This window comes from Cannabis sativa, chromosome 1 (genome assembly GCF_029168945.1).
Source record: "Cannabis sativa cultivar Pink pepper isolate KNU-18-1 chromosome 1, ASM2916894v1, whole genome shotgun sequence".
Taxonomy (NCBI): domain Eukaryota; kingdom Viridiplantae; phylum Streptophyta; class Magnoliopsida; order Rosales; family Cannabaceae; genus Cannabis; species Cannabis sativa.
The window spans coordinates 39613236-39628468 of record NC_083601.1 but is presented as its reverse complement, the minus strand read 5'-3'; the positions used below and the strand labels follow the sequence as shown (position 1 = coordinate 39628468).

The window sequence follows — 15233 nt, the reverse complement described above, 5'->3', positions numbered from 1 at the left end:
TTTCTCAACCAAAAAAAAAATGGATATTATATTAATTATAATACTGCTGCATTATTATTTCCTTTCAAGAAAATACTGCTACATTATTGTGTGTATTTTTTTTATTTACAAAAATTGTGTATTTTTTTAGTTGGGTAAATATTATTTTGGATCTTGTATTTTGTAAAAATTACCGATTATATTATTTATTTTGTTAAATGATTAAATTCACTCTATATTTTCCAAAATAACACAAATAAGATCTTGAGCCCATTTTTTTTTTTGTCAAAATAAAATTTAATAATAATTCAATCTAAAAATATTATAACAAAATTAATTATATTTTTTACATTTGTTCGTGTTAAGAATTGTTTTCTAGTTTATTATATTAAAAAAAATTATCGAAAATTAAGCTGAAAGTCTTAGTTTTACCATTTTAAAAAATACAAAATTTTATTTTATCATTAAGAGGCTTTATTCTATAATTTTGTAAAATACAAGATCTAAAATGATATTTATTCTTTTGAGTTTTAAAAAAATTTATTTACTTTCTCTTTGGTATTAAGAAATAATAATATAAGAGAGATAGAAAATTAAATGGAAAAAATAGAAAATATATTTTTCACTAAATTGTTTGATGGGTTGAAAAAACATAAAAATTAAATGATTATATTATTTTTAAATTATTATATATTTTTAATAATTAGATAAATATTATATTTGATATAATTAAATTTATTAATTTTTTTTTTTTTTGAATGAATGTAATTCTCTCTTTTTCTATTACGATAATATGATAATAATTCAATAAATATAATAAGGAAGAGGATGGTGAAGAAGAAGGTTTTGTTTGTAGTCTTTGTTATTTAGCTTATTATTGACATCATTAGTGCATTTTTAAATTCTTTACGCGTAACATATACTTTTCTTGATGTCATGCCTACCATCATTTCCTAACACCAATGAGTTTATAACTTTGTTAGTTAAAAATTAAAATTAATCATTTTGTATTTCATAAAATTTAAATTTTTTAAAAATAATGCTATCACTTTCAATTTAAAAGTGTTAAACTTTAAGCTTATATTAAGTTGCAAAATGCTTTTCAAAATTCTAAATGATATCTTCCTTCACCTCTATAAGTTGAAGGGTATACCATTAGGAAATAGTTTTTTCTTTTTCTTTGTTTTTTTTTTTTACCTTTTTTAAGGTAAAAAAAAGAGAATAATTTATTTTTAAGGAGAATTACATGTGTGTATATATATATATATATTAAGTTATTGTTATGTGCGTGTATACTTAGTTATATTATTAGTTTTATTTTTATTATGTGTATTTGTAAAATTTTATAAATTAAAGAAAATAACTTATTATTAATTTTTTTAAAATTTTTTTGAAGAATTTTTTTTTTATTATTTTTATACTTCAAAATAATTTTTTTTTTGTACTTTTACAAAAATTCACATAGAAACACACATAGCAATCAATGTAGGAACTTGAATCGCAATCAAAATCCACATAGCAACCCACATAGAAACCACAAAGAGCAACTCAAATTGTAAATTTGAAAAAAAAAAATAATATATTAGTACCACAAGCAAGGGCGGACGTAGTTATTACAATATAGGACCATGGCCCCCCTAGAATATATATGCTTAATTAGATTTATATATGCAAACTAAATTTTTTTGATAATTATTGTATGAAATTTTTTGAAAAAGTCAAACTAAAATTTATAAATATTAACTTCTTTCAATCTATATGTATTTACTTTATTTATTTATTTATTTTATATGAAAAATTTATTTGTTTTTTTTTTCTTTAAAGCATTTATTTCTTTTTTAATAATATTGATTGGCTTAGTAAGACATACTTTTTTTTTTATTTATTTATTCTTTAATAATATATATTGATTTGCTTAGTAAGACATACCATTTTTTTTTTGAGGTACCACTTTAAATTTTTTTAATTGTGTATAAAGTGATAACTCTTATAACTACACTTTTATAACTACTATAAAATAATCATTTTCAGCTATGAATATAGTAAAAACTGCATTTCGCAACAAAATAAAAAAAAATATTTAAGTAGTCGTTCGCTAGTATTATACATTAAAAAAAAAAATTATCAAAAAAATTTAGTATAAATTCACTTATAGATAACTTTTATGATAGGTAAGAAAGATGTTCTACATTTTAATTTAAATTATAAAGTTAATAAAGTATTTTGAAAACATTTATCACCTAAATTTAGAAAATAGTTTGGCCCCCCCTAACTTTATATTCTGGCTCCGCCCCTGACCACAAGAGCAACTCAAACTGTAAATTTAAAAAAAAAAATAATATATTAGTAATTCTGTTTTTTTTTCTAAAATAAAAAACAATACTAAAAGTTTTAAAAATTTAAGGAAAATAAATATAAATTTAAAAATATCAAAATTGAACATACTCTCAATATTAAAAATAATAATAATGTTACAAATAATATATTAATATTTATATATATTTAACTTAATTTAAAATTAGTATAATTTCAATTAACCAAACACAAATAATATTAATATTTATATATAAAAAATAATTTAAAATAAATATTATTAATATTTTTATATATTTATAAAATTAATCCTACTAGCAATATTAAATTTAATTAAATATTTTTTATATTTTTAAAATATTATGTTAAATAAACGAAAACCGTTACATTTTTTATATATAAAAATATACGGATATACTTCTCTATGTTTTTTCAATTTTTCAAGACACAACTTGGTTACTGGTTACTAGTTAGGTGTAGTTTTGTAGTGGTCAAGAGTGTACTGCTCTGGCCATAGTAGGAAGCAAGATGGAGGTGAATTATCCTAACTATATATTATGTTAAGAGGAGCTCTATTTACACCATATAAAACGATAAATACACTCTATTATTAAAAAAATATAAGCTTAAATAATTTTTAAAAATTATTCTTAGTATATTTTTTAAAATTTTTTCTTCAAATTATTTTATGTTAAATTTCAATACTTATTTTAAGTTCATTTTCATAATTTGTTCTAACTCATATATATATATATATATATATATATTTATATATTTTTATTTTTTTAAAAAAAAAATCATATAATTTTTTATTTTAATTTTTTTGTCATAAAATTTAAAATATAATTTATTTTTATTTAATAGTATATTTTTTAAGAATATGAATTGGAAGAAAAAAGTTAAAAAAATTTAATACAATTAAAGATATAAATTTTATATAAAATAAAAAATTATAAAAATAGGGGGTGTTTAAAAATTTTGGGGGTGCAAATAAAATTTCCCTAATTATGATCTACAGAATGTTTTTTGTTAGTTAGAGCATTGTAAAAGTCAATTAAATCCACATCTTTCACTATAATTAAAGTCATTAACCAAACTCGATTGCGTTTATATTGTAGTAATTTTTTATAAAATTATTGTGAGAAAACAACAAATAAAAATATGAACAACCGCTTAGTTCGATATGAGTAGTGAGACATTTTTATTTGATTAAAGAGATAAGAAGTCCAAGTATGTAATTGTATATTTAGGCCAGATTGATACAGATGCCCAATGATGAAGCTGTTAGGGGTAAGGCTCTAAATTTTTTTTGTCAACTTTTTTTATTTATATTTTTTAAAATATTTTATTTTTCTTTAAAAATATATGTAATGGCCCGTTTAAATTTTAGTTTTATATTTTAGCCCCTCTCACAGTCACTCTCTACTCTCTAGTCTCTACCTCGGTTATTGATTGTATTTTTCTTTCAACATAAAATTATGAAAATAAAAATTATCTAATAAACATTAAATATTTTCAAATAAAATACAGCATAAAAATGTAAATATTTAAATATTATTTATTTATTACATAATATAATTTATTTTAATATTTTTATTTTTAGTAATATGCAATAGATAAGTAAGTATATTTTCGTACAAATAAATTTACTATAGATTTTTTTAATAAAAATTGAGAATCAACTGTTTTTAAAAGTACGGTTCTACCAACTTTAACTTTTAACTGTAAATTTTTTAATAAGTTAAATTTTAACTATTTATCAAATACCTTATTATACTACAACTTTTTTTTAAAACAAAGCTTTTATTTATTTATTTATTTTTTTTGAAGGAAAGCTTTTATTTTTTAAAAAAATTGGAGAAACTTACAAAAATACTGTAAAATGAAAAAAAGTTTACAAAATACTGTGATACAGAGTTTTTTACAGTTTTACTGTATAAACTTTATTAAAATATTGTGTTTAAAGTTTCAAAATTACAAAAATATCGTATTTCAGTAAAATAAAAAAAAAAACTCAAAAATAGCTCTAAAACAATTTAACAAACAATATGAAAACAACAAAAATATAACTACAAAGCAATAGAAAAATAACAAAATATTAACTTACTTGCAATGAGAAAAATTATATCAACTCTTTAATATGTTTTTGTATTACAGTTGTTTTTACTTAGTTTTGACAACTTGATTTATCTTTATGTACTATTAGATTGATTTTTTTTTTTTTTCATGAAATTTGTTGTTACCACTTTAAATATGATTAATTTTAAATAAAGATAATTAGTTACAATTATTTATTAAATAAGTATATTAAAATTGTGTATAATATATATGGATGCATATATGGTTATAAAATTTTATATTTTTTTCCTTCCACGGTAGTATTTTCGGTGAACTGTGTCAGATTGGAGAATTATATGTACATGGAGATTTGGAAATTGCTCATAATATTGAACAAATTATATAATACATATAAAAATAGGTACACTTGAGATCGACCATCAATTAATGAAGTAGTGTGTTAATAAAGACAAAAGTATAATTTGGAATGGGGACACAATTATGGAGTTGATTCACCTCATAAGATGGTTGACATTTGAATTCCAAATCCAACCGCCAATTTAAATAAATAAATAATCCATCTAATTATTAAACCCAAAATCTGTGACAGATTCAGAGGATATATTCAAGCTCATCCTCCTCTCCTCGTCTACCATGCATCCAAAATTCTCTCATCAATTCTTTATAACTTATTGAATTACACAAATTAGAAACAGTCAGAGCCGCCCAACAACAACTTGCAATTTTTAAAATCTAATGACATTAATTTTTTGGTTTTGAATGAAACAATAAACTGTGACTACTGACTAGTCTAGTCTTGTTGTACAATAATTTTGACATATTTGTTTGGCTTATTAAAGTATTACGTACGTATGAATGATGGAGTTATGACCTATTTTTTTTTTTTTTTCTATCTTCAAATTATATGAACATTACATGTAATTTTATTTATTTTAGTATTTGGATGATCAGTTAGGATTATATTAGTTTAATGAGGTTGTGTCAAATCTAATCTTCTCAGAGTATATCCCAGAAGCTTGAACACGTACGTCTTTTTTTGGTAAGTTGGTCCACATATGTATATATGACAAAACATGATAACTTAAGTCAAAAAAAAAATCCAAATCTTTCTCCTTATTGAATAACTTCATATAACGGCAGCAAAATATATGTCAATTCTAATTTAATTTTTCTTTTCAAATATCACATAATTTATTTTAGAATAATTGGTACTTTTGATCTCTTACTTATTGACATTGTCACCCAAAATAAGGATATTGTCGAAAAAAAAAATTCTTTAAAATTTAATTTTTACAAAAATTAGATTCTAATATATATGTTTTATTTAAATAATTTTTTAATAAAAAATAATAAAATTTTTAAATTGTTTAATTAGTTTTAAAAATTTATTTCTTTTTCAAGTCTCTTAAACATTCAAAATGATTTTTTTAAGATCTAAATTAATTTTTTATGATTTAATCTTTCTCATTTTTATTTGAAGGGGTACGATTTGATAATTTGAAGTTGCTAATTTACAAAAACACGTCAACATTTAAACAGAATAATGAGACGGAACCTAACAGAATGACTAAATTTCTATAAATGTAAAAGTTAAAAGGAGAATTTTTAACCCGTCGTATATTTTAAGGGTAAGATCAGATAGTGTCAAAAATTCAAGGAGCAAACTTGCTAATTATTCTTTATTTTAATTATATAGTACACTTTTACTAAGAGTACTGTTAACCTCCTATTACAACCTTTTAGTTAACTACTGTGCCCGAAAATACATGCCAAAATATTTTATATAATATTATTTTTCATAGATGTGTTTATTATAGTTACAATATCATTCCTGTAAATTTTTAAAAAATTTCGAATAGTTTATATTGCCAAAAATAGGTTTAAAGTTTTTTAAACAATTAAGATTTGTTTAAAAAATTTACTGGGATGATATTGTAAAAATTAAAAAAAAAAATATTCCGACATTTAATTTTGAAACTTAAAAAAATTATAATAAGAAGTTATAATTAGAACTCCTACTAATTTTTTAAAATTCAAATAAATAATACCAAAAATAAAATAAAAAATAATCCTTTGGGTATAAAAAATAATATAACCCATATATGAAAAAAAAAAAAAATAAACTAGTCAAATACATATTATAACTACAATATATACTATTGCATATATATATATATATATAAAAAAAAAATAGAGCTGTTCATCCGATCCAATCCGCATTTTTTTGGTCAAACAACATCCAATCTGTACTAAGTGCGGATTTCATTTTTCGGATCCAATCCAATCTGCACAATAGCTCAAATCTAATCCAATCCAATCCGCAAAAGTGCGGATTGGATCGGTTACTTTGAATTGATTACTTTTTAATATTAAATTATTTAATATTTATGAAAATATATATTTTTTTTTTGCACATAACTAGCAACAAAATAAAATAAATTATAATTATTTTTTGTCTCTAACAACACATTAAATAAATAAAATAACAAATAACAAATTCAAAGGAAGAAAAAAATTGTATATATATATATAAAAAATATTTAATTTTATTTTAAATTGTATGTAGAAAAAAAATATATAAGAATAGAATATACATTTTATCTATTAAGTTTTGCAATATAATTGTATTATATGTATTAGATTTTTAAATTACTATTTTCTTTACATAAAATGTTATTTGTATATATAATTTTTTAATTTTGTTATAAATATGTGTGGATTGGAGTGAATCGGTTATTTTTACATGTCAATCAACATTCAATCCGCACAAGTGCGGATTTTGAATTTTCCAATCCAATCCAATCTGCACAAGTGCGGATTGGATTAGATTGAATCGTGCGGATTGGATTGGATCGACTATTTTATGAACACCCCTAAAAAAAATTATAATCACTCCATAAGTATATATAAATATATCTATGAAAAAAAAAAAGCAGTCAAAGGCAAAAATAACTCTCCACTGTATATTTATTATTTAGGAGTTGAGTAAAGTAGGGTTATAAATAGCTTGAGTTCCACGAATGCAAGGCCCCTTCTTTCTCATCATGTCCATCACCAGATCATTGTTCTTTTGCTTCGTACACAGGCCAGGACTCTCTTAATTTTGTTGGCCCCATAGCAAACATTTTAAATTAAATTCAAAATATGTATACACTTTTTTGTATTTAATTTTTGTCCTCTCCATTTTCCATTACCATAATTACATTATTTTTCAGTTCATATTTAATTGTTATTTTTACATTTCATCAAAATATTATTTGACAAAAAGTGAAAGACTAGCTAGTAACAACAACAATTTATGTAGTTACTTTGCAGGCCTATGGGCTGGCAGTGCTAATACTCAACCACATAAAAATCAGATAAGCTACAGTAGTATTAATTAATATAATATAATAAGGTCTTCTCACTATAACTTTTACAGCAAATAAAAATATTATCTCAACAAAAGAAAAGTGAGAGCAATAAAATGATGATGAGACTTGAGAGTTGGTGAAGGAGAGCAATTGTGTAGAGTAAGTAAGGTGGCATATGGCCTATCAAAACTGGTTATTAATAATTAAAAAAAATTAATATATTAATTAGAAATAAAATAAAATTTTATTTGATGCAGGAGAGGAAGACTCTATAAGGTTGATGATTAATTGTCTTCTACCGATTAGCCACCATGACCCCACCCACGACCATATTTTTATTTTTCTTTTTGTATAAAAAATGGTAATTAAATACTGTGAGACAAAGAAGAATATATATTTTCTTGAATTCTATATTAACTTTTTGGGTTACAATAACATTTGTTTGGTTCAATTCATGAGGATAGAAAATAATGGGATGTAGGGAAGGGAGGTGATGTGTGAGTACGTACACATAAAGGGTGAAGTTGAATTCTTCCATTCCATTTGTGTATAGATTAAAGTGGTTTGTTGTTGGGCTTTACAGAGACCACATGATGAAAAGAAGAGGTGTTCAGTTTACTTGGCTTCCTTCCCTTTTATTTTGGTTCACTATTACTCCACTGTCTCTCACACACACTCATGCTGCTAACACTAGTATTGACTATTCCATCTCTTTCTCTCTCAATACTTATATATATGTATATATGTGTGTGTGTGTGTTGCTTTCTTGGTGCACCAAGAACCAACCCTGTCCCCACTACTCTACTCTCCACGAATAGACCTACCTAGCTACCACTTCATGACACTTCATATATGTGTATTTTATAATTGTTAATACATATAAACTTGCTTTGACTACCATTAATTGTTACTACGATTTCATTCATACATAGATATAGACTATAGTAGTGGTCACTGACTCAGTACTGGTTAGTAACATAAACCATAGAATAATATTAGTATTCTAAGTCGTTTAGATCCATAGGCCAGAAAAGAGAAGTTACTTATTATACTTATATAATAATAAGACGTAGTCTATGATAGCTAAAATCTCATAACATAATGATTAATGCATGATACTCTAGATTTGTTCAACCTATAGCCAATTTTAGGAGAATTAAATTAATTTTTATCATTTTATTATTAAATTGTCATTGTATAGAGCAAGACTAGCAAATATACTCGAATATCTCGATGAGACATTATTGATACGAGAGAAAATAAGAGAGAACAGGCCTGGGGAATGAAAACAGCCCACAAGAGATTTTAGTAGTTTCAAGTTGTGAAACATTGTTGATGAGCCCATACTAATTTAATTATTTGTTGATAAATTTATAAAAGTCAAAAATAAAAAAAACCATTTTTTAATTATCAGAAGTTTGTATTTTGCTAAAATAAGGAATAATGAGATCAAAAAAATAGTGACATTGATCACCTAGAATTAGCAAACTCTTGAAATTCATTTCTAATGAAAAAGATTGATACATTAATTCCAATTAGTCCTTTAATAGAATCATTGGCTAAAATAAAATTTTGTAACGTTGTAGGGCAAACTCTTAACAGGAATCCCCATTGAAATTTCTAATGAAAAAGATTGATACATTACTTTATATTATGATCACATCATGTTATTGATGGTGAAGTTAAAGAGAACTAAAACTCTTTTAACAGGAATCACCATTGAAATTTCTTTGACCTCTTCCTCTACCTGCAAATTCACCACGGTTTGAGTTGAATCTGCCATCTCTATTGTTTGAAGAGTGAGAGTTGTTGTAAGAACCTCTACCTCGACCACTTGATGTGGGAGTTTTGCTTGCCATGTTTACTTGTGGCGTAACAACTGAACCCAATACTTTGTCAGTGTTGGTGAGAGTTTGAAACTTCTCTATTTTGCTATCAAAGCTTAGCAAAATGTCTTGAAGTTCTTGACAAGTGATTTTGGGTCTTGCCTCAATCTAACCACAATGGGAACATATTTTGTATCAAGACCAGAGAGCACATTTGCAACTAGATGTGCTTCTAGATAAGGGTCACCAACTAGAGCTAGAATGTGTAACCAATTTTTCTTTTGCCTCAAGTACTTTGCCATTATTGAAGATCTTTTTCTCATTATATCTGTGTTCTAAGATCATCCATCTTGGCTTGGGAGTATGAAATTTCACCATACAATCTTTCAAGGGCTTGACATAGTCCATCTGTTGTTTTTGCTCCCATGACTTCAGTGACAATGAATTCAGTCATGGAGCTGTATAACCAACTCATGACCAGTCTAGTGCTCAAATTCAGGATTAATTCAGGTCTAGTTTCTCCAGTAGCATCACCTGCAGTAATGAATTCATCAAGACATAATTGTGTACCATTAAGAAAACCATCAAGTCTATGAGTTCTAACAACGGTTGAAACCATTATTTTTCACAAGGTGTAATTATTGCGGTCTAACTTGAGAGCGATAATGGTTGGTTAAGTATGCTGAAATATTATTGTAAGGAATTTTGAGTTGAGATTGATTGTTATTGCGGTTATTGACATTGCCCGTAACAACAAAGCAATTTGCAGGAGAGCTTGTTGTTTGGGAACCAGTGGCAGCAAGGTCATTTCAAGGAGTAGTCATGAGCTTAGGCTTTGTTTGGCTCTAATACCAAGATATAATGAAGAATAAGAAAGGAAATGATGAAAAATAATTCTCACCTCATTTTGCTAAGAAGTTGAACTCAATCATTTATAAAAAAAAATTTACTCAATGAGAAAAGTAGTTGTTAGACTCAATACAACTGTCATACAATACACAAATTACAAGGAGAATATTCTAACCATAATTCCCAAATCATTACACCATAATTCCCAAATCTTTTAGAGCATCACCATTGGATTCCTAGCAGGGCATTGTTAAGACCGTAGAGCATTTGGGCTTACTTGTCTCGCTGACGATCAACGCTGAGTTGGCTTGATTCTCAACATTTACAAATGATAAGTAGCCAGTGACACTAAAGACTTGTATGAATGTAGGCCATTACATACCAACGCTAACAAAAATTTACAGTGAGGTCTAACACCAGTTCTCAGTTATAGCTCAATGGGCCATTTCATAGACTATCTCTATAAAGCCCATTATGAAATTTGAACTGCCATACCCATTTCACGTCCATCGTTAATGAATTCTCAAAAGGCAATGATAATTATTAGGGGCTGTGGGGTTTACTGGAAAGTTCACCAAACAATACCACCATTGGATGGTGCAATGGATAAGTGGAAGTGGACGTTGAAATTCTTCATATTATTGGCTCTCTTTTTAAAATTTTCTTCTTTGTTGGGGTAACATATGAGATTCGACAACGTGATATTGGTCTTTTGTCAAAAGAGAAAAAGGGTTCACTCCAAAGTCTTATAATTCTAAACCCAATTTTTCTTTCGATTGGAATATCATATATCAACTTGTCCTTTTAACAAGTCAGCAAAGAAAAAACTACAATGGAAAAAAAGAAAAAAGAAAAGAAAGATGAAAATAATAGGTTGGTGGAAACTGGAAAGGGATAAGCCTAGGAGAGAAGCAATCAGCTTATGGAAGTACTAGGGGCCTTTAATTAGGAAGAGAATAGATAAAGACAAGACGATTTTGGCAGGTTCGTCCTTTGCAAAATTATTGAAAATGCCATCAATGCTTCTTTTCCGCAGCATTAGAATCAAAACATCCTTAAAAACAAGTTTCAGCCAACCAAGCCAAACCACCATCTTACAACTTGACCAGAATGAGAAACATATTCATATCAAACCAACACTGATCAAGTATCTCATTCTCTTCAGACAGAAAGCCCCACCTACTTGAATAATTGAGCTAAAAACAATAAACACAACAGTTAAGCTCAATGCTCATTTATGGCTTATTATACAATGCCAAATGTGGCATAGAAAAGTAGGACAATTTCTTGTTAAGTAAATTGCTTGAAATATACGAAATGGTAAATCTGTGGTGTGCAATCTTCCAAGTATCAGAGTTTGTTAAATAGTTTATATGCATGTTGAAATTCAAGCACAAAACAAAACAAATATGATAAACCGAAAAAAAACGCTGAATAGTAACAAAGAACCACATCAGATTAGGAATCAAGCAAGCGAATGAATCAAGAAGGTGAGCATTACAAGAGAGAAGCAGTTTACCCATCATCATGAAATTATTTTCCCCTTCTTCCCTCTCCTTTTTAGGAGGTTAAATTACTGCTTAAGATAAAATGGATTTGTTGAATTTCATAATATATCCTATATTTATATACAGAATCAGAAAGCACACAAACAAGAAAGGACGAACAAAAAAGACATGAAAAAAAATAGACATCAAGAACAATCCAAATTTATTGGCGTCTACCTTATGGGCATCAAGGTGTATGCAACCTTTAAGAATTTCTACTAAGATACAATATTCTTAGTTTGTAGATTGAGCAATCCAAATTTCATAACATAGTACAGAGATGTTGATGCCAATTGTTATTGAATCAGAATAGCAACATCCACGTTGGCTTAAAAATTGCTCACCAACTGATTAAGTGATCTTATGGCCATACCCAGGTAACTAAATTGACTATCCAGAAAGAAGAATTCTAACTTATCATTATTAAACTTCCAATGTCCACTATGACTGAATCAAGTATATCTCAGACATTAGTTATTCAATAAAGTTTCTAATATAACAGATACATTATCCTTATAGTCATGTATAATTTACGGAGATAGAAAGAAGCAAATACCTTATTTTCTAACCTCAAATACTGTATTGACCTTGTCAAAATTGATCCATAAGTCAAACAGTCCAATAAAGTCTTCTTATTCAAGCTAGTGATCATCTCATAGTTAATATTATTCAAAATCAAGCAATAGCTGCAAAAATAAATTATGAAAACTGCTAATACTAGAATTGAGAAACAATATGTGCGAGAAATCTCAATGAATTGCGCCAGCCAGATTGCCATTTAAGTCATGTTGTTCAACAATTAAAATAGTTAAGAACAAACAGCTAGCCCAATTTTCGCAATATTTATTTAGAATGTACAACATAAAAGAACCTATCCAAATCAAAATCTAATCTTTTTCTTTTTTGTACAAAAAATTTTAAAAAAAAATACTACAACAAAGGTAACAAAATCATAAAACAAAAACCAAACTCACCTCCACTGGGCACAAAACCAACCCTGCAAAATCAAAATGCATCCAACTTCAATATTCAAATAGAATCTACCACAGCTATTAATTCCTTTGCTTTCACCTCATGGAGTAGTTCCCACTAAGAACCTGAATCAAATTAGAAGCATTTCTTCTAATCTTCTCATTATCATCATCCAATAATCCTATACAAATCTCCAAAACTCCTTGTTTTATGGCTTCTAGACACGTTGCTTCATTATAACAACATAAGGAGTTCAACGTTAGGAGTGCATATTGAATACCCCTGGAGCTGCCATTCTTTAAAACTCTAACCAAAACCCTCACACACCCATTAAAGTTCACCATCTCTTCTCTCCCTTCTTTGCACTTACCCAGTAGACCCAGAACTTCTACAGACCTATCAAGTCCAGAATCTGCAATCCTCATCAAAATCGGAACGGCCCCGCATTGCACAGCTCGCCTCCGATTATCAGGGAATAAACAGATAGCGTAGAGCGCTGTCGCAGCTTCCCTCTTCTCTCGGCCTTTACCGTCCTTGAGAAGCGAAACCAAAGCCCAAATCGCATATGGGTATGCTCCAATCGTAGCTTTGTTCACGTCCACTACTGCCAAGCTCGTCAGCACGGTGGCCGCCAAGGCTCGACAATTCGACGACCCACCACCTAGCAAAGCCGTCACAATTTGACCAATTGCGCCTTCAGCCACCAAGCCCAGCTTGTTATCGTCGTCCAGACTAAGGTTAATCAGTAAAGATAGAGCTTTCTCTTGGAGGATCAGATCATTCGAGCCAACACACCTTAGCACGGCGGTCACGACACCCGAATCAGTCAGCTTAGACCGAAACGCCGCGTCCCGCTTTGAGAGCCGGATGAGTTGATCTACCGAGTCAAGCTTGGAATCGAGCGTGGAAGAGGGCGACGAAAGCGTGGTTATTAAGGCTTGAGGCTCCCCGAGGGGCTGATGATGTAATTTCGGAGGGGAGACAAGGGCATAGTTGGAAATCAAGCTCCTGAGAGCATGGTTGGGGATGAGAGAAGGGTATTCAGGGAGAGGCAGTTTGGTAATTGGACAAGTCCGGTGGCCGGCGTCTAACCACCGTTGGATTGAAGCACGTTCAAATGTGTGACCCGAACATAGTATAACCGGGTCAGACATAATCTCCAGCGAAATCGGGCATCTGAAATCTTCCGGAAACTGAGCCTCCATTAGGTTGACTCGTTAGTTGTTCACGAATTCTTAACCTCGGTCGAGAAAAGAAGGGGAAATAAACAAAGGTTTATGAGGTTTAACCTTAGATTATGGACGAAGCTTTTTTTTAAGCTTTGAACTTTGAGGAACCTCTAAAGCTCGCCAAGTCAAGGGGCATCTCATTTTGTAAACATTAGCAATTGAAATTACAATAATGCCCTCCGAATCCACTCAAATTTCTGGCTTAATATATACCTCCGACTCTCCGAGTCTTCGACTTGGGAATGCATTACTTTTACTTTTGAATGACTGATGAAACGAAATTTAACACCCACATTATATGTGTTTATTGGATCACATTTAATTTGGACTTATTCGATCTAATTTAATTATTTATTGAATATTAAATTTTTCTTTCCGATCCAATCTAATTTAATTGAGTCATCCGATCTGATCCAATTGATGTATTGGATTGGATTAATTCCATCCATTGAATGTTTTAATTAGCTTTTTATTGATGAATGAATCCAATCCATTTTAGATACTATTTAGGCTGATTTCATTTAAAAAATATATATATATATGAAAAAACATAATTTAAAACTTAATAATCCAATATAAATAATAAAATAATATATAAAATATTAAATAAAATAATTAAATATATAAAATTATAAATATTAAATATGATTGGATGGATATTGGATGATATTGCATTGAATCGGTTCGGCCATTGGATCGAATGTCTCATCCAACATCCGATCCAATCCCATTATGATTGGATATCCGATTCTATTGGATCGGTTGGAATTGGATCGGTCGGTTAGAATTGGATTGGATAACTTTCTACACACCCCTAACCGTCAGTATATATTGTCGTAACATAGGAGCGTGAAGGAGATTGCAATGTAGTAAAATTTTTAATAAATTTAGAATAATTTATAATATTAAATATAAATTTGATTATTTTAATAAAAAGAAAAATCAGTAGTAAATAATGAGAATACAATAATATATCTATTTATTTATTTATTTTACAATATTTTCAAAAAAATTACGGAAAAGATGATAGCTACAACAACCAACATTAATTTTAAAAAATAATGATAATTACTCTAGTAGATATAA

At 27.9% G+C, this 15233-nt stretch overlaps 1 protein-coding gene across 2 annotated transcripts; it reads right to left on the bottom strand.

The window, feature by feature from the left end:
* Window positions 1–9213: 9213 nt before the first annotated feature.
* Window positions 9214–14323, bottom strand: LOC115707420 (U-box domain-containing protein 8). Of its 2 annotated transcripts, none has more exons than XM_061115017.1 (2): window positions 12921–14323; window positions 9214–10084 (listed from the first exon to the last, which is right to left on the bottom strand). In XM_061115017.1, exon 1 carries the CDS (start codon window positions 14121–14123, stop codon window positions 13014–13016), a length of 1110 nt encoding a protein of 369 aa, XP_060971000.1. In that variant the 5' UTR covers window positions 14124–14323; the 3' UTR covers window positions 9214–10084; window positions 12921–13013. The 2 variants fall into 2 exon arrangements, with proteins under 2 accessions (XP_060971000.1, XP_030491239.2); XM_030635379.2 differs by lacking the exon at window positions 9214–10084 and adding an exon at window positions 10482–11595.
* Between the last annotated feature and the right edge of the window lie 910 nt (window positions 14324–15233).

Excerpts from the sequence above, each read along its gene's own strand:
- LOC115707420 (XM_061115017.1), bottom strand. The coding sequence starts at position 14,123 with ATGGAGGCTCAGTTTCCGGAAGATTTCAGATGCCCGATTTCGCTGGAG.